Below are 22,270 nucleotides of genomic sequence, written 5' to 3' on the forward strand. Positions count from 1 at the left end.
CATGGATAGAAATTTAGCTAAGGGACAGAGTACGGCTGAATGGTTGTTTGTCACACTGGAGAGAAAGACGTATAGAGTGGTTCCCCAGGGGTTAGTTCTTTTTGATATAAATTAATAACCTGGACTTGGGTATTCTTGGTATAATTTCAGACTTCGCAGATGTTACCTGAGAAATGTAATAAACAATGAGGAGATTAGTAACAGACTTCACCAGGACATAGGCAGACTGACGAGATGAGCAGGCGAAACTTAATGCAAACAAATGCAAAGTGATAAATTTTTGGCAGGAAGAATGAGGAGAGGCAATATAAACTAAATGGCACAATTTTAAAGGGTGTGAAGGAGCATGGAGATCTTGGGCTGTATTTACATAAATCTTTGCAGGTGCTAGGCCAAACTGGGGAGCCCGTTAAAAAAGGCATTTGAGATAATTGACTTTATTGATAGAGACATAGAATATAAAAGTAAGAAAGTTATGCTAAGTCTTCATAAATATTGGTTTGACCATAGCTGGAGTATTGTGTTTAATTCTGGTCTCCATACTTTAGGGAAAGTTTGGAGGCTTTATAGAGGGTGCAGAAAAGATTTACTAAAAAGGCACCAGGAGTGAGGCACTTCAGTTATGTAGAGACTGGAAAAGCTGAAGTTGTTCTCCTTGGAGCAGAGAAGGCTAAGAGGAGATTTAATAGTGGTGTTCAAAATCATGAACATTTGATAGAGTAAATGAGGAGATTTTTTTTCAGTGACACAATGATAGTAACCAGAGGATACAGATTTATGGTGATTGGCAGAAGAACCAGATCTGATAAGAGGAAAATGTTTTTACACATTGATCTGTTGTGATCTGGGATGCACTGACTGAAAGGATGGTGGAAGCGGATTTAATAGTAACTTTCAAAAAGGAATTGAATAAATACTTAAACAAGTAACAGAGCTGTAGGGAAGAACAGGAGAGCAAGATTAATTGGCTGGCTCCATCAAAGAACAGATACAGAATGGCCTCCTTCTGTTTTGTATGATTCTATGATTTCAGATTAAGAAGATAGAAAAAACACGAGGCTGGATTTAGTCAGCACAGCAGATGTCTCGTCCACTAGTTGGAGAACTGGCAGGAAACCCTGTCGCTTCCATGGGGGTGACCCAACACTATTAAACTACTGTTGGGCCTCCCCATTGCCAGCTCCCTCCATCAAGTACAGAGTGTCCGATAATGGAGCCCCCCCCCCAGGAGACCCCTGGCAAAGCCGACAGGGTTTGTTGGATGGCCTGCAGTAGTCATGGGAAAGTTGTGTGACTCCCATTTAATCCCTCTGCCGACTTAATTAGGGGAAGTTTTGCCACGACCAGGAGACTAATAGGCAGCTCTCCTGTGACCGAGTGATGATTGCCATGATTGCTACCGCAACAGGGTGCCTTAAATCCAGCCCATGTCCTTTAACAGTAAACGTTGAAAGGTTTAACAGTGCATGAGGAGGAAAGGAGCTGATGATGTTTGTCATTGAATCAAGATGGGGCTGTTGGGTGGCCAGGAGCTGAATGGGAGGGCATCAAGGGAATATGGGGTTTGTCTTGTCATTGACATGAGTGGAGATAGAGGAGAAGCTGGAGGTCAGAACTGAGGTAGACAATGGAGAATGGGAGTACAGGGGCTATTGAGGTCTGAGGCAGCTGACAAGGCATTGATATTGGGATCAGGATGCCTTCAGAGACATGAAGGTGTCCCGCTGTACACTGTCAGATGCTGTTGGTGACAGGGCTGCTGTATAATTGTTAATAACAGTATACAAGTGAAGGAGAACGGGTACAACACCTGATCTACATCACAGGGCTGCCTCCTTAGTGCTTTATTATCCTGCCTCTGGCAACAGACAGAAATGGCAGATAAATTTGGTCAGTCTGTTTGTGCAGACCATCAGTTGGCTCTCTGACTACCAGCTGCACAGACTCTTCCTCTCCTGACAAGAAGATCTGAGGCCAGAAGTTAAGACATGAATACAAGTTTTTGAGTATCTGCACATGCCCAAATCCAATGTTGCATTCAGGGAGTTATGGAGCAGTAATGGTGATGTATCCCGAATGTTTTTAGTAGGCTATATAATTACCATGTGAGTGACAGCAGTGCAGTTATTTACTCAGTACATCAGTGACACCTCATGGTAGAAGACCAATATTGCAGCAATCTGACTTTCTCCTCCTCATAACTCTTACTGGGATACAAATTCACAAATGCAGAGTGCTTAAATAGCCAGTCTTCATTGGACAGTCCAGACAGTAGATGCCAGAGGATATTTGATTACAAACCCTGTCTGTCTCCTCCCCCAGTCCACAGACGCTTATTTTCCAGAAAGGGTGTTGGAGTGGGGAATCACTGAACAGTCACGAGCAGGGATGTGAGCAGATTTTTCCTCTCAAATCCCAGAGACACTGAGGCTCCTTTTAGTGAGTGCTCTGGTACTGCTTTAACTGAGATCACCTAACTCAGAACAGAGCACAGACCAAACCTCCAACTTTCCTGGTATGTGTGATTGAGTATCACGCTGAAACGTATTTCCTACCTTATTGTTATAAAGGCAGGCTACCGAGGTTGGGTAACTGGGTCTGTTGTGTAATGGGCAGTTGGAATGTGAGCTCTTAGTAGACACTTGTCAATATGAATTTATCTGACAGAGACTACAAGCAGCACAAAAACAGGGTCCTCGCAATCTCAGAAATAAGAGACTAGCACTCCTGAATTAGACCCCTTTAAATCATTTGCCTTCTTGTAGAGAATCTTGGTATTTGTTTTCCTGTTTTTGTGTTTTTTCTCATTCTTATGATTGCTGTTGCAGCTCCTGTAGGACCTGTATATCACTGAAAACAATTCCAAAAGGCTTCAGTGGGAAAGACCATCAACCTTAATGTCAAAATTAGTTTAAATGAAATTAGGAGAGCAGGGAAATAGAACCCAAGTTCAAGACAGTATACAAGCTTAAGACTAACATCAGGAGGTTCCTCCAGACACAGTAGAATGGACTCCCGAATACTGCAGTAAAGTCTAAAACTCTGTGTTCATTTAATAAACAAATGTATGCTGTGGGATTGTTCTGGGTGAGTGAAATAAGATTGGAAACATTTTGTAATGCATAGTCATTTTCAATTTTAGCTTCCCACCCCATCCCTTTTTTCCCCTTCACCCCTGAAGCTGTTTATAATGGTTATAATACCATTCTATGGCGATTGGCTGTTTCCAGTGCCTCACCCACGGACAATCTTTGTGTGTGAAGCTAAATAGTGCCAGGATACTATTCACAGCTAAGGCCAATCCTGGTCCCATCTAAAGTCCACACAAAAATTAACCTTCCAGCAGGAGGCCCTTTCAGCCAACAGCAATGGAAAACTGGCTTGCTGCTCCCTTCTCGAGCTCAGGAAGGAGAATTACTTCTTACTGTCAGTTAGCTCAGTATGGACCAGGAATGGAAACTGGGGAATTTTCTGGCCTATATAGGTCAGCATGATGCCAACTATTAAGCAAGGAGCAACCATAAAATATCTTGAAGAGAAACAGAATTGCTTGTTGGGATGTCAGTGTGAAGGCAACATGAACCTGAAACAATATGGCTCAAAAGAAAATTAGCAATCCCTACAACCCCAACACAATTTATCCGTTTGGTGTTGTTCAATGATGCCAGCGATAACAATGCTTAGGGGTTTTTGATATATGCATGTCAAAAACTTGCCCACCCTCATTAACAATTTAATAGCTTTGCAAACCTTCTCCACCCGCCCCCACCACCCCCCCACCCCCCCACTCTGACCAAGACTGGAAATTCTGGGCCATGCTACAGCAATGTGGTGCAATTCATTTTTACACTGGAACTTTCAACCCAATTATTCCATTTTCATAAAAGCAAAATACTGCGGATGCTGGAAATTCCATTTTCATGTTATTTTCCAAAAGAAAACTACACTTCTGATTAAATAATTTTTAGATATTCTGTACATAATAAACATTTCAGATGGCACAAGTACCTAACATAAACAGGAGCTGGATGTAATGTAATTGCTCTATTAAAGCAACAGTAAAAGACTAGTGGCTCAGTTGGAAGCACTCTCACTTCTGAGTCAGAAGGTTGTGAGCTGAATTCCCACTCCAGGACTTGAGCACAAATGTTGAAGCTGACACACCAATGAAGGACTGAGGGAGTGCTGCACTGTCAGAGGTGCTGTCTTTTGGATGTGATGTTGAACTGATGTTGGATCTTTCAGGTGTTTGGAAAAAAACTCGATGCTATTTTGAAGAAAGGAAGTCATCCCATTCTCCTGGGCCAATACTTATCCCTCAAGTCAATATCACTAAAGGAGGTTATCTGGTCATTACCATATTACTGTTCGGGGAGTTTGCGATGTATAAGTTGGCTGCTCTGTTTCCTATGTCATGACACTCACTACATTTTCAAAAAGTACATCATTGGCTACAAAGAGCCTTGAGATGTCCAGTGTTCGCGAAAGGCGTTATATAAATGCAAGTCTTTCTTTAACTCAATCAAGGCAAATTTACCAGTTTGAATCCACCTTCAAAACATACCCAAATGTACTACCACGCACATGCGCTGCTCGAATAACCGGCAAAGTGGCGGGGGGGTGGGGGGGGGAGCGGTTTGTTCTTTGATCGTCACCGGTTTAGCCAATAGCAACGCAGCACAATGTGGTGGTGGTGTGGTCAGCCGGGCGCCGGCACAGTGTCCAATCAGAAGGCAAAGGGAAGGCGGGATTTCCGATTGGGCCGAGGCGCATTGTTGTGCTATGACGTAAGGAGTCAGGAGAGGGAAAATGGCGGAGGGAGCTGCTGCTTACCGGGGGTAGTGATCAGGGCCGGGCTCGGCGTTAAGACCAGGAAACAGGCCGGGGACCGTTTCCATGGCGAGAACGACCAGCCAGATGGTAGGTAACGGCTTGCTGAACCAGACATCATGGTGGCCCGATGGGGGCCTTACACTGTCTCTCCCTCTCTTCAGAGAAAATCTGTGCCAGGCGGCAGGCCTGTCTCCAGAGATCAAGATGTGCGGCCAGGTGCGACAGCGCTCCGCCCCTCGCTACCCTTGCGGCCGGGGCTTGATTAGAATAGGGGGTGGAGTGGCTGTAGTGCGGGTTGGGCACCGGTCCTGCGCCAGGTTGCGAGGGGCATGAAGTGCTTCAGTCTGATCGTGCCAAGTTGGTCCATAATCAATTTCTTCCTCCGATTGCTTCTGTGTCTATGCGTGTTTGTAAACGGGGGCGGGATGTTTATGGAGCCTTTGGTGGGGGAGCGGCGTGGGGGGTGGCGGCGTGCGCGCGTGGTGGGGGGGTGGCGGCGGCGTGCGCGCGTGGTGGGGGGGGGGGGGGGTGGCGGCGGCGTGCGCGCGTGGTGGGGGGGTGGCGGCGGCGTGCGCGCCTGGTGGGGGGGGGTGGCGGCGGCGTGCGCGCCTGGTGTGGGGGGGGGGGGGGGTGGCGGCGGCGTGCGCGCGTGGTGGGGGTGTGGCGGCGGCGTGCGCGCGTGGTGGGGGGGTGGCGGCGGCGTGCGCGCGTGGTGAGGAGGGGGGGGGGTGGCGTGCGCGCGTGGGGGGGTGGAGGCGTGCGCGCGTCGTGGGGGGAGGCGGCGTGCAGGTGGGGGGTTGGTGGCATGCGCGCGTGGTGGGGGGATGGCAGAGTGCGTGCACATGTATGTATGTTGGGGAACTTGCGTGGGGTGTGCGGGTTGGGGGGCACGTGTATGTTGGGGCTTCGCGCGTTGTGTTGTGGAGTGCGCAGGGGCTGCGCGCGAGCTGGGGAGGCGGGGGAGGGGGAGGCCGTGTGTTGGCGTGTGGAGCTGGGGGAGGCGGCTGCGTGTGGTGCTGGGGCAGGATAGAGGGAGGGTCCTTGTGTGTGTGTGTTTCTTGCGTGGGGGAGGAGGGGAGAGGATAATGGGGGCCGTGTGTGTGTGGGGTGTGGAGTGCGCACCTGTGTGTGTGTGGGGTGTGGAGTCCGCACCTGTGTGTGTGTGTGGGGTGTGGAGTCCGCACCTGTGTGTGTGTGTGGGGTGTGGAGTCCGCACCTGTGTGTGTGTGTGTGGGGTGTGGAGTCCGCACCTGTGTGTGTGTGTGGGGTGTGGAGTCCGCACCTGTGTGTGTGTGTGGGGTGTGGAGTGCGCACTTGTGTGTGTGTGGGGTGTGGAGTGCGCACCTGTGTGTGTGTGGGGTGTGGAGTGCGCACCTGTGTGTGTGTGGGGTGTGGAGTGCGCACCTGTGTGTGTGTGGGGTGTGGAGTGCGCACCTGTGTGTGTGTGGGGTGTGGAGTGCGCACCTGTGTGTGTGTGGGGTGTGGAGTGCGCACCTGTGTGTGTGTGTGGTGTGGAGTGCGCACCTGTGTGTGTGTGGAGTGCGCACCTGTGTGTGTGTGGGGTGTGGAGTGCGCACCTGTGTGTGTGTGGGGTGTGGAGTGCGCACCTGTGTGTGTGTGGGGTGTGGAGTGCGCACCTGTGTGTGTGTGTGGGGTGTGGAGTGCGCACCTGTGTGTGTGTGTGGGGTGTGGAGTGCGCACCTGTGTGTGTGTGTGGGGTGTGGAGTGCGCACCTGTGTGTGTGTGTGGGGTGTGGAGTGCGCACCTGTGTGTGGGGTGTGGAGTGCGCACCTGTGTGTGTGTGTGGGGTGTGGAGTGCGCACCTGTGTGTGTGTGTGTGTGTGTGGAGTGCGCACCCGTGTGTGTGTGTGTGTGGGGTGTGGAGTGCGCACCCGTGTGTGGGGTGTGGAGTGCGCACCCGTGTGTGTGTGTGGGGTGTGGAGTGCGCACCCGTGTGTGTGTGTGGGGTGTGGAGTGCGCGCCCGTGTGTGTGTGTGGGGTGTGGAGTGCGCGCCCGTGTGTGTGTGTGGGGTGTGGAGTGCGCGCCCGTGTGTGTGTGGAGTGCGCGCCCGTGTGTGTGTGGAGTGCGCGCCCGTGTGTGTGTGGGGTGCGCGCCCGTGTGTGTGTGGGGTGCGCGCCCGTGTGTGTGTGGGGTGCGCGCCCGTGTGTGTGTGGGGTGCGCGCCCGTGTGTGTGTGGGGTGCGCGCCCGTGTGTGTGTGGGGTGCGCGCCCGTGTGTGTGTGGGGTGCGCGCCCGTGTGTGTGTGGGGTGCGCGCCGTGTGTGTGTGGGGTGCGCGCCCGTGTGTGTGTGGGGTGCGCGCCCGTGTGTGTGTGGGGTGCGCGCCCGTGTGTGTGTGGGGTGCGCGCCCGTGTGTGTGTGGGGTGCGCGCCCGTGTGTGTGTGGGGTGCGCGCCCGTGTGTGTGTGGGGTGCGCGCCCGTGTGTGTGTGGGGTGCGCGCCCGTGTGTGTGTGGGGTGCGCGCCCGTGTGTGTGTGGGGTGCGCGCCCGTGTGTGTGTGGGGTGCGCGCCCGTGTGTGTGTGGGGTGCGCGCCCGTGTGTGTGTGGGGTGCGCGCCCGTGTGTGTGTGGGGTGCGCGCCCGTGTGTGTGTGGGGTGCGCGCCCGTGTGTGTGTGGGGTGCGCGCCCGTGTGTGTGTGGGGTGCGCGCCCGTGTGTGTGTGGGGTGCGCGCCCGTGTGTGTGTGGGGTGCGCGCCCGTGTGTGTGTGGGGTGCGCGCCCGTGTGTGTGTGGGGTGCGCGCCCGTGTGTGTGTGGGGTGCGCGCCCGTGTGTGTGTGGGGTGCGCGCCCGTGTGTGTGTGGGGTGCGCGCCCGTGTGTGTGTGGGGTGCGCGCCCGTGTGTGTGTGGGGTGCGCGCCCGTGTGTGTGTGGGGTGCGCGCCCGTGTGTGTGTGGGGTGCGCGCCCGTGTGTGTGTGGGGTGCGCGCCCGTGTGTGTGTGGGGTGCGCGCCCGTGTGTGTGTGGGGTGCGCGCCCGTGTGTGTGTGGGGTGCGCGCCCGTGTGTGTGTGGGGTGCGCGCCCGTGTGTGTGTGGGGTGCGCGCCCGTGTGTGTGTGGGGTGCGCGCCCGTGTGTGTGTGGGGTGCGCGCCCGTGTGTGTGTGGGGTGCGCGCCCGTGTGTGTGTGGGGTGCGCGCCCGTGTGTGTGTGGGGTGCGCGCCCGTGTGTGTGTGGGGTGCGCGCCCGTGTGTGTGTGGGGTGCGCGCCCGTGTGTGTGTGGGGTGCGCGCCCGTGTGTGTGTGGGGTGCGCGCCCGTGTGTGTGTGGGGTGCGCGCCCGTGTGTGTGTGGGGTGCGCGCCCGTGTGTGTGTGGGGTGCGCGCCCGTGTGTGTGTGGGGTGCGCGCCCGTGTGTGTGTGGGGTGCGCGCCCGTGTGTGTGTGGGGTGCGCGCCCGTGTGTGTGTGGGGTGCGCGCCCGTGTGTGTGTGGGGTGCGCGCCCGTGTGTGTGTGGGGTGCGCGCCCGTGTGTGTGTGGGGTGCGCGCCCGTGTGTGTGTGGGGTGCGCGCCCGTGTGTGTGTGGGGTGCGCGCCCGTGTGTGTGTGGGGTGCGCGCCCGTGTGTGTGTGGGGTGCGCGCCCGTGTGTGTGTGGGGTGCGCGCCCGTGTGTGTGTGGGGTGCGCGCCCGTGTGTGTGTGGGGTGCGCGCCCGTGTGTGGGGGTGTGGAGTGCGCGCCCGCGTGTGGGGGTGTGGAGTGCGCGCCCGCGTGTGGGGGTGTGGAGTGCGCGCCCGCGTGTGTGTGTGGGGTGCGCGCCCGCGTGTGTGTGTGGGGTGCGCGCCCGCGTGAGTGTGTGTGTGTGTGTGTGTGGAGTGCGCGCCCGTGTGTGTGTGGGGGGGGTGTGGAGTGCGCGCCCATGTGTGTGTGTGGGGGTGTGGAGTGCGCGCCCGTGTGTGTGTGGGGGGGTGTGGAGTGCGCGCCCGTGTCTGTGAGTGGGGTGCGTGCGCGCGCGTGTCTGTGAGTGGGGTGCGTGCGCGCGCGTGTCTGTGAGTGGGGTGCGTGCGCAAGCGTGTCTGTGAGTGGGGTGCGTGCGCAAGCGTGTCTGTGAGTGGGGTGCGTGCGCGCGCGTGTCTGAGTGGGGTGCGTGCGCGCGCGTGTCTGTGAGTGGGGTGCGTGCGCGCGCGTGTCTGTGAGTGGGGTGCGCGCGCGCGCGTGTCTGTGAGTGGGGTGCGCGCGCGCGCGTGTCTGTGAGTGGGGTGCGCGCGCGCGCGTGTCTGTGAGTGGGGTGCGCGCGCGCGCGTGTCTGCGAGTGGGGTGCGCGCGCGCGCGTGTCTGCGAGTGGGGTGCGCGCGCGCGCGTGTCTGCGAGTGGGGTGCGCGCGCGCGCGTGTCTGCGAGTGGGGTGCGCGCGCGCGCGTGTCTGCGAGTGGGGTGCGCGCGCGCGCGTGTCTGCGAGTGGGGTGCGCGCGCGCGCGTGTCTGTGTGTGGGGCGCGCGCGCGTGTATGTGAGTGGGGCGCGCGCGCGCGCGTGTCTGTGTGTGGGGCGCGCGCGCGTGTCTGTGTGTGGGGCGCGCGCGCGCGCGCGTGTATGTGTGTGGGGCGCGCGCGCGCGCGTGTATGTGGGTGGGGCGCGCGCGCGCGTGTATGAGGGTGGGGCGCGCGCGCGCGCGCATGAGGGTGGGGCGCGCGCGCGCGCGCATGAGGGTGGGGCGCGCGCGCGCGCGTGTATGAGGGTGGGGCGCGCGCGCGCGTGTATGAGGGTGGGGCGCGCGCGCGCGTGTATGAGGGTGGGGCGCGCGCGTGTATGAGGGTGGGGCGCGCGCGTGTATGAGGGTGGGGCGCGCGCGTGTATGAGGGTGGGGCGCGCGCGTGTATGAGGGTGGGGCGCGCGCGTGTATGAGGGTGGGGCGCGCGCGTGTATGAGGGTGGGGCGCGCGCGTGTATGAGGGTGGGGCGCGCGCGTGTATGAGGGTGGGGCGCGCGCGTGTATGAGGGTGGGGCGCGCGCGTGTATGAGGGTGGGGCGCGCGCGTGTATGAGGGTGGGGCGCGCGCGTGTATGAGGGTGGGGCGCGCGCGTATGAGAGTGGGGCGCGCGCGCGCGCATGAGAGTGGGGCGCGCGCGCGCATGAGAGTGGGGCGCGCGCGCGCATGAGAGTGGGGCGCGCGCGCGCATGAGAGTGGGGCGCGCGCGCGCATGAGAGTGGGGCGCGCGCGCGCATGAGAGTGGGGCGCGCGCGCGCGCATGAGAGTGGGGCGCGCGCGCGCGCATGAGAGTGGGGCGCGCGCGCGCGCATGAGAGTGGGGCGCGCGCGCGCGCATGAGAGTGGGGCGCGCGCGCGCGCATGAGAGTGGGGCGCGCGCGCGCGCATGAGAGTGGGGCGCGCGCGCGCGCATGAGAGTGGGGCGCGCGCGCGCGCATGAGAGTGGGGCGCGCGCGCGCGCATGAGAGTGGGGCGCGCGCGCGCGCATGAGAGTGGGGCGCGCGCGCGCGCGCATGAGAGTGGGGCGCGCGCGCGCGCGCATGAGAGTGGGGCGCGCGCGCGCGCGCATGAGAGTGGGGCGCGCGCGCGCGCATGAGAGTGGGGCGCGCGCGCGCGCATGAGAGTGGGGCGCGCGCGCGCGCATGAGAGTGGGGCGCGCGCGCGCGCATGAGAGTGGGGCGCGCGCGCGCGCATGAGAGTGGGGCGCGCGCGCGCGCGCATGAGAGTGGGGCGCGCGCGCGCGCATGAGAGTGGGGCGCGCGCGCGCGCATGAGAGTGGGGCGCGCGCGCGCGCATGAGAGTGGGGCGCGCGCGCGCGCATGAGAGTGGGGCGCGCGCGCGCGCATGAGAGTGGGGCGCGCGCGCGCGCATGAGAGTGGGGCGCGCGCGCGCGCATGAGAGTGGGGCGCGCGCGCGCGCATGAGAGTGGGGCGCGCGCGCGCGCATGAGAGTGGGGCGCGCGCGCGCGCATGAGAGTGGGGCGCGCGCGCGCGCATGAGAGTGGGGCGCGCGCGCGCGCATGAGAGTGGGGCGCGCGCGCGCGCATGAGAGTGGGGCGCGCGCGCGCGCATGAGAGTGGGGCGCGCGCGCGCGCATGAGAGTGGGGCGCGCGCGCGCGCATGAGAGTGGGGCGCGCGCGCATGAGAGTGGGGCGCGCGCGCATGAGAGTGGGGCGCGCGCGCATGAGAGTGGGGCGCGCGCGCATGAGAGTGGGGCGCGCGCGCATGAGAGTGGGGCGCGCGCGCATGAGAGTGGGGCGCGCGCGCATGAGAGTGGGGCGCGCGCGCATGAGAGTGGGGCGCGCGCCGCATGTGTGGGTGCGTGCGTACGTGAGTGGGGGGTTGTGCGCGGTTCGCGTGTGTAGGGGCGAGTGCTTGTGTGTGTTTGTGTGGAGCACACGTATGTGTGGGGGTGAGCGCACCCATATGCTTGTGGAGTTGGGTGGATGGGCAGTGTGTGTGGGGCTGGGTGGGGTGAGGGAGGGAGGTGTGTGTGGGGGGCTGTAGGGAGGAGTGTGTGTGGGGTGCTGCAGGTAGGAGTGTGTATATGGCTAGCTGGGTCGGGGGAGGGTGGAGTGTGTGTGGGGAGCTGGGTGGGGGGAGGGTGGAGTGTGTGTGGGAGGCTGGGTGGGGGAGGGAGAGTGTGTGGGGGGCACTGGGTGGGGGTGGGAGGAAGGATTGTGGGTGTGGGGAGGAAGGAGTGTGTGGGGGGAGCTGGGTGGGGGGAGGGAGGAGTGTGTGTGCTGGGTGGGGGATGGGGGCAGAGTGTCTGTGGGTGGGCTGGGGGGAGGGAGGAGTGTTTGGGGCTGAGTGGGGGGGGAGGAGTGTGTGTGGGGGGCTGGTTGGGGGAGGGAGGGAGGAGTGTGTGGGGGAGGGAGGAGTGTGTGGGGGGGCTGGGTGGGGGAGGGAGGAGGGAGTGTGGGTGGGGGGAGGAAGGAGTGTGTGTGGGGAGCTGTGTGGGGGGGAGGGAGGTGTGTGTGTGGGGGTGCTGGGTGGGGGGAGGGAGGACTGTGGCGCTGGGTAGGGGGAGGGATGAGTGTGTGGGTAGGGGGAGGGATGAGTGTGTGGGTGGGGGGAGGGAGGAGTGCTCGTGGGGCTGGGAGGGAGGAGTGTGTGTGGGGCTGGGTGGGCTGGAGGGAAGAGTGTGTGTATGAGACTGGGTGGGAGGGAGGAGTGTGTGAGGGGGCTGGGTGGGAGGGAGGAGTGTGTGTGTGGGGCTGAGTAGAAGGAGGCAGGAGTGTGTGTGTGTGGGGCTGGAAGGAGGGAGGTGGATGGAGGATCCACCTCCACCTGAGCATGGGGACAGTTTGAATGCGTACATCAGTGGGTGCTGTTAATACGCACACCTTTTGGCAGGTATTTGAATGCAGCCATCATGTGGGAGGGATTTGACATGTGTAATGGGATTGTGCATGCTCTCACCCCGCCTACATCCCAGGGGATGGCAGGCATGATTATTTGCGTAAGTTAAAAGCAAAAATAAAAGCTAAAAACTGCAGATGCTGGAAATCCAAAATAAAAATACCTGGAAAATCTCAGCAGGTCTGACAGCATCTGTGGAGAGGAATACAGTTAACGTTTCGAGTCCCTGCGACTCTTCAACAGAACGAATAAAAATAGAAAAGAGGTGAAATATAAGCTGGTTTAAGGGAGGGTGGGGCAATGATTATTTGCGTGCAGGCTTGGAGGATTATGTGCTTGTTGTTTGCGCACAGGCGTACATGCGTGAGAGGGTTTTTGTTTCTCTGCATTGGATGTCTGTCTGGGGCAGCTCTTCCAGGCAACACTGTTTTATTTGTACTGTGGATTAAAGGTTTTCCTACAGAATATCCCACTGCAACATGGAGGCAGGGTCAACATGACCTCTCAGAAATGATTTATTGAATGTTGCTGGTTGGTACAGGATTGAATTCTTACTGAAGAACTTGAGTGGAGTAAAAATTAATTGAATCTGTTCCTCCATATAAAAAGTACTATTTACTTGATTATGCTAAACCACTGAGATTTACTTCCTGGGGCTGAATTGATTGCAATGCTCTGTCATATCAGATAGCAGTGAAATTTAGTTTTGTGCAGGTTTTGTTTTGTCCTTTACCAAATTTTGAATACCCTGTTCAAAGTGTATTGCAGGTCTTTGATCAGTGTCTAGGGTGTGGATTATAACTTCTGGTTTTAAAGTACAGGGCGGATTGATGGAGATGGTCATGTCTTGCACTGTTGTGATGATTTATCACTGAATAACTCTTGACTGAGGAGATGCCTCATGGGCTTGGCTGCTATTTCTCTGAATCTTCAGTGGTTTTCTTAGTTTGAGCAAAAACTGGGATTTTGCATTCAATAGCTCATATCCTGCAATTTGTTGCAATTGTCTTAGAAAATAGATGTCCAAGAATGGTTGAATCGCAAACTGACTTGGATTTTGGCAGAGGCTTCATTTTCCAGTAGTGAAGCTGAAATGTTCTTTACAAGTTGGTAAAGCACAGACCTTTTTTTATTGGTTCAAAGTCTTGTTTGCCATATTTTTGTTTTCACTAGGAACTAATCAATTAAATTCCACTTCTCTTCTGAAACCTGGAAATCAAATTCAAAGTTTGGTTATCGTGAGTAGCCAACACCAATCCTAAAGGTGTATTTTGTATTGCAGGATGTGAAACTGATCTGTTTGTACACTTGCAGAAAGGGTTGTAGTTTTGAGGCTGTTTCCTGTAGATAAACTAGTGAACTTTTTCTTAAACAAGTGATAAACAATAGTCAAGCTCATAAGGTAGTCCAAGGCATGATGTGGCACAGAATTGTACAGATCAGCAAAGGCCTCCAATTCCATCCGTGGCCTGTACTGAATTTGCTAAAGTGCTGGTTGGTGTACTGCAATTGCTAAATACTTCTGGACTGGGACAAAATCAATTTGGGTTCCTACACCAGATTACCAATCAGTGATTTTTATGGGATAGTGTCTGATCAAGTGAGGGCTGAATTTGGTTGGCTGTGTTGCTTTCATGCTGCTATAAACTGCTGGAAATCATTGGCCTTGAGAATAAAGAGTGGTCACTAGTTGAGGTACAAGACAACAATGCCAGTTCCAATTGTTTCACACCAATGCATGAAACAGAATATTGAAAGAAGAGAATAATGCATTGGGAAGAAAAAGTGTCTAGAGAAGAACCTTAGTCCTGGGCTAGAGATCTGGCATCTTTTAGTTTTTAGCCTAGAAGTCTCCTTTTGATGAGCTAAATGGTGGCATGTTAGTGCTTGGAGTTTAACTTTAAACAGACAATGACTTCAGTAAAAGCAATACCGTTCCATTCTGTTATATGTGATGAATTAGCACAATTGAAGTTTTGACAGGTGTCGCTATATGTAAATTTTATCAATATCCTGGCTATTGGTAGAAATGGAACTATGTGCAGATCATTGATCAAAACCAGTCCTTTGCTTCAGTGAAAGTCCAAAGGTTAATCTCTCAAATTTCACTGGAAAATCCTTTGTTAGGATTTTATTTTTGCAAATCCCAGTTGAGATTGGGGTTAAATTTAATAATGTGCAGACAGTAGACCTGAATATTTTAGATTGTTGTAATTTCTCCTTCCTAGCAAAGTCCCTTTTTTTAACAAAAGTTTCTAAATAGTGTGAATTTTGTGTAGGAGAAGAAAGTGGGCTGGAGCTGATCTCATGGCTTGCTGCTTTTTACTTCCAGGTGTTAAGTGGCTATGTTGTGGTACTACTGTAATTATCCCTTAGTGATGACAGGAAAGAGAACTACACAAAACAGTAACGAAAGGGCTGTTTAAAATTGTCAAAACAATCCATATTCTATAGATTGAGAGTGGCAGGGAATTGTCATTAATATACTGTCCTTGCTTGAATTTGGGCCTGAACACACTGTTGACATGTTGGAACATCGGGAACCAACTGGGGAAAGAGAAAAACTAACTTCTCCTTGGGGTACAAAGTATGCTAATTCTGTTTCTTTATAAAAAGCTCTAGTTTCTAAACTTTGCTCAAGAATATCACTGTTTCACTTTGTTTATCCTCCGCTGCCAATGTACCAGCAAGATTGAGTTCACAAGAAGAACTGAAATGTTTATGGCTCACATTTGATACCAGAATATTGAGTGCTCTATTGAAATGTTTAAATTCATAATTTCAAAATCCAATAAATTACTGCTTCTGGAACAAACTTAGTAATGTGGTTCATGACCAGTTTTATATTGGGGACTGGGAAGGAATATAGGTAATGGTGGTGATGCCTTATGTAATATCCCTCCCAGTTCTCCCAAATAACTGTCATTGAGAGCCAAGCATACACTGTGGATACCTCATGTAGGCCAGACCAGGTTTAAGTGGTAGGTTCCTTTCATGAGAGATTTTAGTGAACTAGTTGGCTTTGTATAGGGAAGTGAGAATAATTGGTAGCTCTTTCAGAGAGCTGGCACAAGAAGGATGGACTGAATGGCTACCTCTTAACCATTATTAATCTATGATTCCATGATTTACCACAGTTTGGCAACTTTCAAGGTCATTTTACGGCTGCCAGCTCTCAAATTGCAGATTTAATATACACAGTTTCACAACTGCCTTGAAAGCATTTGAACTTGTAACCTCTGGTTGCTGCCCAGTGCCGTAACTACTACACTACCTTTCACTTTAGGTCAAGGAATACTTTAGGTCAAGGAATACTTGATTTGAGTACAGGCTAAGGGCACTGGAAGATTGCATGAAGGTATCTAGGGAGGTATCACTGAGAGCAGTGGTGGCTTTATAAGATTTGCTAGAGGTAACAGGTTTTTGATTGTCAGTATGTAATTCCAGCAAAGTACACTTGTTATCACGGACATGAGAACAATCGTGGAACTGTTTGCCATTTGAATGATTTATACAAGTCTAGCTCCAGCATTTGTTTAGGGTCCTTTTAAGAGATTCTTATTCCAGTTGCCGGTTTTCTCCCCTCTCTCAAAGGCACTTGTTTCTTGCTGGGGTAAGATTCTGTGGGTGGGTGTCTGCACCTCACTCAGAGCAAGTGACATTATTCATGAGTGAGCTTTGGTGATGGGAAACAGTTTATCCACAGTGATGGGTGTCTGAGTTGTCATCACTGCCTTTCCATAGGCACGAATTTTCAAGATAGTTACTAACTAGTGAGCGGTCAGGTGCGGAATCTTGATGGATTTTCTCCTTCTCTGCCCTGTAGTGCTACAGCTGCCACCTAATGGCACAGACTGAGTAAAGACTGAATGAATAGTTCCCCAATGAGATTTAAAAAATCAAATGTTGAAAATCTAAAATAAAAACACAACCCTAGAAGTACAGTTCTGCCAAGCAAAGGATGGACTGAAATTCTAGTCAATAGCACCAATCTAAAACATATTGACCTTTTGTTTTTGTAGGAGCGGAATGACCTGGTGTTTCTCAGGTCATCTTTAATTCTGATAAAAGAGACATGCTATCTAATGTTTTTGTCTTGCACTCATCAGAATAGCTTGCAAGAAATTACCAAACTGTAACTGGGGAACAACGATTTATACAGCAATACTCAAGTTCTGTACTACTAAACGATGGACTGTTTCGTTCCAGTTATGTAAATAAATGTTTATTCAGATCAGGCAAACGATGATCACACTTGTTAGGTTTGTCAGATCTAAAATTTGTTTCTAAATAAAGAAGAAAATCATTCAGTGTCACTATCTGTGATCATAGAACATAGCTACCAAACAGTGAGTGATAGACAAACTTTCCCTTAGAAGTGTTACTTAAAAGGCTGCTCATACACTCCAGTGATCAGATTCCCGCAAATGAATGCTTATAATATTTCAGCAAGTTACTGACCTGTAACTTGGGGACATTGATAAATAAACAGCAGGTCCCTATGCTTCTATTCCTAAATTAAATCAACTAAGAGTCAAATGGAGAACTTGGCAATAGCCTGTGTCATTAAAATAGTACAAATACGCATATAGACACAAAACACTATACTCCTGTAACACCACAGTTCATATACTCCTCTAACACCACAATCTGTCCCAATAAGCTAAATGAAGGGGTGGGGTGATGGTTAGCAGAAATAGCCAGGAGTACCCGCTTCTGATTAGTATTAAGTAACTACAGTTGGGAAGTACATGTGGAGAGAAATTAAGATCATGGTTGGTTGTGATGGCCTACATGGATGAATAACCTAACATTTACTGCCTGGACCCAAGCATTTTGTAACATCAAGAAATTATTGGCCCCCAGTGTCTCTGCTTCCACCACCATTGTAGACACAAGAACAGAAGAATTAGGAGCAGGAGTTAAATCATTCAGCCCGTCAAACCTGCTCGAGTTTTCAAACATAAGTTATCGAATATAAGACCTCAACTTCACTTTCCTGACGTCCACCCCGTCACTCTTGCCAATCAAAAAATCTATCTAACTTAATCTTCAGTATATTCAATGACCTTGCCTCTGGGGAAGAGTATTCCACAGACTAACAACTAAGATAAACAATTTCTCCTCATCTCCAGCTTAAATAGGACACCCTTAATTTTTGCACTTGATTGGTATCACTCTTACTGTCTGTCACTGTCCCTTAGTTCTAGACCTGCCCACAAGGGGAAAAATCCTTTTAACATCCACCTCACCTCGCCCCTTCAGGATCTTCTATAGTTCAACAAGATCACCGCTCTTCTAAACTCCAATGAGTATAGATCCAACCTGCTCAACCTTTCCTCATACCCGCTTTATCCCAGGAATCAGTCGAGTGAACTTTTTCTGAAATGCTCTAATGCATTATATCAGTTCCAGATCATTACCACTGGCTGAGTGAAGAAAAGGTTCCTCCTCACAGCACCTCTGCATTTCTCACCCAAAACCATAAGCCCATGTCCTGTAGTCCTTGTACCATCAGCTAATGGGAACAGGCTTTCTTTGTCTGTGTTATCTAAACCTGTCATAATCTTGCAACATCTATCAAATCTCTCCTCAACCTCCTTTGTTCCAAGGAGAACAATCTCTACTTCTCCAACATAATTTTGTACCTAAAATCTCTCATCCCTGGAATCTTCTGGTAAAGCTTCTCTGCACCCTCTTGAGAGCCCTTGCATACTTATGGACTGGACGCAATACTATATTTGTGGCTTAACTGGAGCTTTACACAGGTTCAGCTAAATCTTCCTGCTTTTTTATTCAATACCTCTATTTATGAAGCCCAAGATCTCATATGCTTTGCTAACTGTTCTCACTTTCAAAGACCTATGCATATAAACCCCCCAGGCTCCTCTGTCCATGTACAATCTTTAGAACTGTGCCATTAAGTCTATATGTCTCTCCCATCTTCCAAAATGCATTGCCTCTGTATTAAATTCCATCTGCCCACTCTATTGGCCGTTCTATGTCCTGTTGCTCTTGATTTGTATCATCCTCATTGTCTGCCACACCTCCAAGATTTGTATCATTGTCAGATTTTGAAATTTTACTCCTGATTCATATCCAAGTCATTAACATATATTTTTTTAAAAAGCAGTGGCCCTAGCACTATCTTCCAGTCTGAAAAATAACCACTTACCGTGACTTGATATTTTCTGTCCTTAAGTCAGTTTTTTTTAACCAAGCTGACACTGACCCTCCTCTTCCATAAGCCTCAGTTTTGTTAACAGCCTTTTATGTGGAACTCTGGTGAAGGCGTTCTTAAAATCTGTATGGACAACATCCATTGCTTTTCCTTTGTCAACCTTGCTGTTACTTCATTAACAAATTCAATTATATTAGTCAAGCACGTTCTGTATTTTACAAATCTGTGCTGGCTCTTAATTAACTCAAACCCCTCTCCGCAAGTGCATGTTTATCTGATTATTGTTTCTAAAACCTTACCCACCACTGGGTGAGGACAGAAAATTGAGAGAGAATGATGTTGCGTTGCGGGGATCTCCTGTTCCATGACCAAACGCCATTCCCCAACTTTAGCCATATGTCTGCATCATAAGGACAAATGTGACTGAATTAGTCGTCAAGTTGTCAGCTTGGTTGTGTATCTTTCCTGGACCTTCAGACTCCTCTTCTGGCTTGACACAGCGTTGGGTGGTGTTTGAGCAGAGGCTCGCACTCTATCTCGCTGCCTCCTCATTCTGCCATCACTCAAGAGTGCTCCCACATAGTTCTAATAGTTACTATTTGGGAACACTTCATAGGAACCTAAAGACCCTTGGTTCCCAGTTTGAAAGTCACTGGAATAGATAATTGCTTTCAATCTCCCATTTTTCTCTCTGCTACTTTACAGTGCTGTTATAAAACATTGGAAGTGAAAATGATTGTTCTGGTTGGTTCTTTTTGATAAAAACATGCTTTCATTTTAATCCAGGGGGATTGGCCTTGTCATACAGGTATTGACAGGTAAATTAAGTTGATTTATATTTTGTAGTCAAGAAAAATTATGCTCTTCCAAGTGTTTCAACTAGTTTAAACTTACAGGCATGGAGGTTCCATACTCAATTCAGCCTGTGGTCTGTGTTGAATTAGGTGATCTCAGCAGGGGGGTGTTGTTGGTTTGAATGTTGTCACTGGTTTCCTCAATATCCCAGTGTCGAGATTGGAGGGCGAGGTGCAAAATAAACCAAACTTGCAACTTCTGACTGTTGAACAGCTCTTGCTGGGAAGGCATGTCTGTGGACATTTGGTGAGGACTGTACTGGGCTCGAATGAGACCATCCCTCTTCCACTCCTATTCTCTCAATTGAATAGTCAATTTTCACTCAGCTATAGCTGCAAGTTAATGAAACTTAGGTGAGCGATCAGAGGATATGTTTCTGTGAGTGTGATTACAGTTTTTTGTGAAAATTTCATGAGTAGGATGAGCAGTGCCAGAATGTGGACAGGCCTTGCCCTCCACAACTAAACTTTTCAGAAGGCAACAGTTGATTAAAGAGGGATAAACTTAATGGAGTGCCATAATCAATATCTATTGCTGTACTATGATTCCTTTATAAGGGAACACTCTCATTTTTTGTCAGCCTTTGAATGTGCAAGGAATCTGTAGCGGAGTTAGTAAATGAGGCAATAAGGACAAGAAAGCTGCTGAAATAGGGCAACATTGTTAATTCAGGGATGGAAGTGCAAGTTGCATGTGGTGGAGCTGTTGTGCAGATTGGTAGGGTCATGGATAAGGGGATTCTAAGGGAAGCCTGTGTGAGGAGAACAAAGGCTGACAATATGATGGAGAGAGCTGAGCATGCAGTAGGGTGACTTGTTAAGGGGAAAGTAAGAGAGGATTGATACGAGCAACTATGTAGGAATTGGTGGCTGCTCATCCAAACTCTGCTGCCTGTATGCTGACTTGCACCAACATCCCTTCACTCCTCACCCCTTTGCTACTTTGATTCCCAGTCCGGCAGTGTTTTGAATTTTAAAATTCTCATCCTTATTTTTAACTCCTTCTCCATGATCTTGCTGCCCCTCATCTTTGTTATCTCCTTATCTCTGTAACCTCCTACAACCCTCCCAGTTCTCTGTGCTCTTCCAATATTGGCCTCTTGCATGTCCCCGATATGAATCACTCCACCATTCATATGTGTCTTCAGCTGTCTAGGCATTAAACTCTTCGAGTTCCTGTACTAAAATTCCTTGCCTATTTTAAGATGTTCCTTAAAACCTATCACTTTGACCAAGCTTTTGACCATTTGTCCTGCTATCGTATGCAAAATTTTTGTTTAATGCTTCTGTGAAGTACCTTGGAATGTTATACTATATTAAAGGCACTTTATAAATGCAAGTTGTTAGTGGAAACTAGATGGAGGCCTTACAAATACCCAGTAGTATCCATGATTGGGGAAGCAGCAGAGTTTGCTGTTTTGTGATGCAAGCTTAACATGGAGATATTGGGCAAGTTCTTTTTTCCTTGGTGTGATTCAGGATCATACTGTGACCTGGATACGGCCAATTTCGCTTCTGCTTTTAGTTTTGAGTGGGCGAGGCTCAGGGTGAGCTGTACAGATAGAGCGATTGCCAAGAGGAGAGATACTGTGTTGTTGAGGGTGTTTTTTTAATGTAATTTTCTACCTGCTCTTCCTGTTGGCCTTTCCAGTGAATCCGGCAGGTTTGCTTCCAGGTTGCAGTCAGCTATGGGAACACTGTGCCTTTTGAACTCTCTGGCACAGATCTCACAGCTATAAAAAAGACTATAGGTTAGAGATTACTGCAAAACATTGATCACCATCCAGGAATTTTTTTTTCCTCAGGCTATTATAAAGGAGAACAGAGATCTTCACTTAACCATCTTTAAAATTAACAATGCTTTAAACATAATTCTGGTAATTTCTAGACCACTGTAAACTGTATTTAAAGACAAGGTAGTTGGAAAAGGCAGTGTTCTGTATTTCAGTATTATTAAGTGTACGTTATCACAGCTGTCCGCACACTTGACCCACCAAACAGTTTTGCTGAAAAAGAGACTTTTTTGTCAAAGCTTTCCATTTTGCACTCATCAGGACAATTCGCAAGAGTACCAAATGTAAAGGGAACAACAATTTATACTGTATGAGAAGAGAATGCTACTCCCATCGCACATAGTATAAATTGTTGTTCCTTTTACATTTGGTATTCTTGCAGATTATCTTGACGAAAGGCTTTGACAAAAGAAGTCTCTTCAGCAAGACTCAAGTTCTGTACTCCAAATGACTAAACATAGTTTTCATGGAATACATGTTTATAACCACCATCTCCATTTTATAGTGGCACTTGGCATAACTCTGGTGTGATTCAGGACCCTGATCAGTTGAAGGGCATATGCAATTCAATTAGACTGCAGTCAGAACAGAACACTGTCAGCATGCATACCTGTTGATTGACACCTTTTTTTCCTATTAGTCTCATAAGCCTCATAAGGTTTCTTTTAACCAGTCTGCTGCCTCCCAGTTCAATTAAAGTTTATCATACTTCTAATTTCTGTTGACTCTGAAATCAGATAGTTTAAACCATAATGTGCTCACTGGACTAAGTACAGTGGGAATCTGTGCCAAGCTACTGCCCATTTATGGTTGATTCAGTTGAGATGCTTCTGGTTTTCAATATAATTTTTTTGTCAATAACACTCCATAAGCAGCTGCTAAGATGCATGGAACAATTCTCTCCAGCTATTACATTCCCCCCCCCACCGCCCCCGAAAAAATCAACAATGACTAATGACCATTAGTTTTCTCCCCAGGCAACTGGTTAAAGTTTATAGAATCACTTCAATCCACCACGCTCCGAAATAAAATTGTCTAAACAGCTAGTCATGAAACAATTTTTATCATTTGAATATTTTTGCAGTAACCGTTATATTTGAGCCCTGGCAGTGTTGGTCGACATTGAATCACATAGGAGTTTGATCAGGGGCATAAAAGTTAAGCCCCTTTCTCCCAGTTTCAGCCTGTGTACCTTCACACCTCCTTGTATATGTGCAGTCTCACCTTCTTGTGTTTGGTATCACCTCTTTGCCACATCCCTCTCCTTTGTTTCTGAAAGTTAAGATTCACATGGGTCACAAGTGATTTGTTGTAATTCTACT

The 22,270-nt window shown here is 50.9% G+C and overlaps 1 protein-coding gene across 1 annotated transcript in view; it reads left to right on the forward strand.

The window, feature by feature from the left end:
• Positions 1 to 4,773: 4,773 nt before the first annotated feature.
• The window catches only part of LOC121287881 (3-phosphoinositide-dependent protein kinase 1-like), a 103,302-nt gene continuing 85,805 nt past the window's right edge, over positions 4,774 to 22,270 (forward strand). Inside the window, exon 1 of the mRNA XM_041205880.1 lies at positions 4,774 to 4,920. Within this exon, the coding sequence (XP_041061814.1) occupies positions 4,897 to 4,920 (24 nt within the window). The 5' untranslated portion in view covers positions 4,774 to 4,896. The remainder of the gene's footprint in view (positions 4,921 to 22,270) is intronic.

This window comes from Carcharodon carcharias, chromosome 15 (assembly GCF_017639515.1).
Source record: "Carcharodon carcharias isolate sCarCar2 chromosome 15, sCarCar2.pri, whole genome shotgun sequence".
Lineage (NCBI taxonomy): Eukaryota > Metazoa > Chordata > Chondrichthyes > Lamniformes > Lamnidae > Carcharodon > Carcharodon carcharias.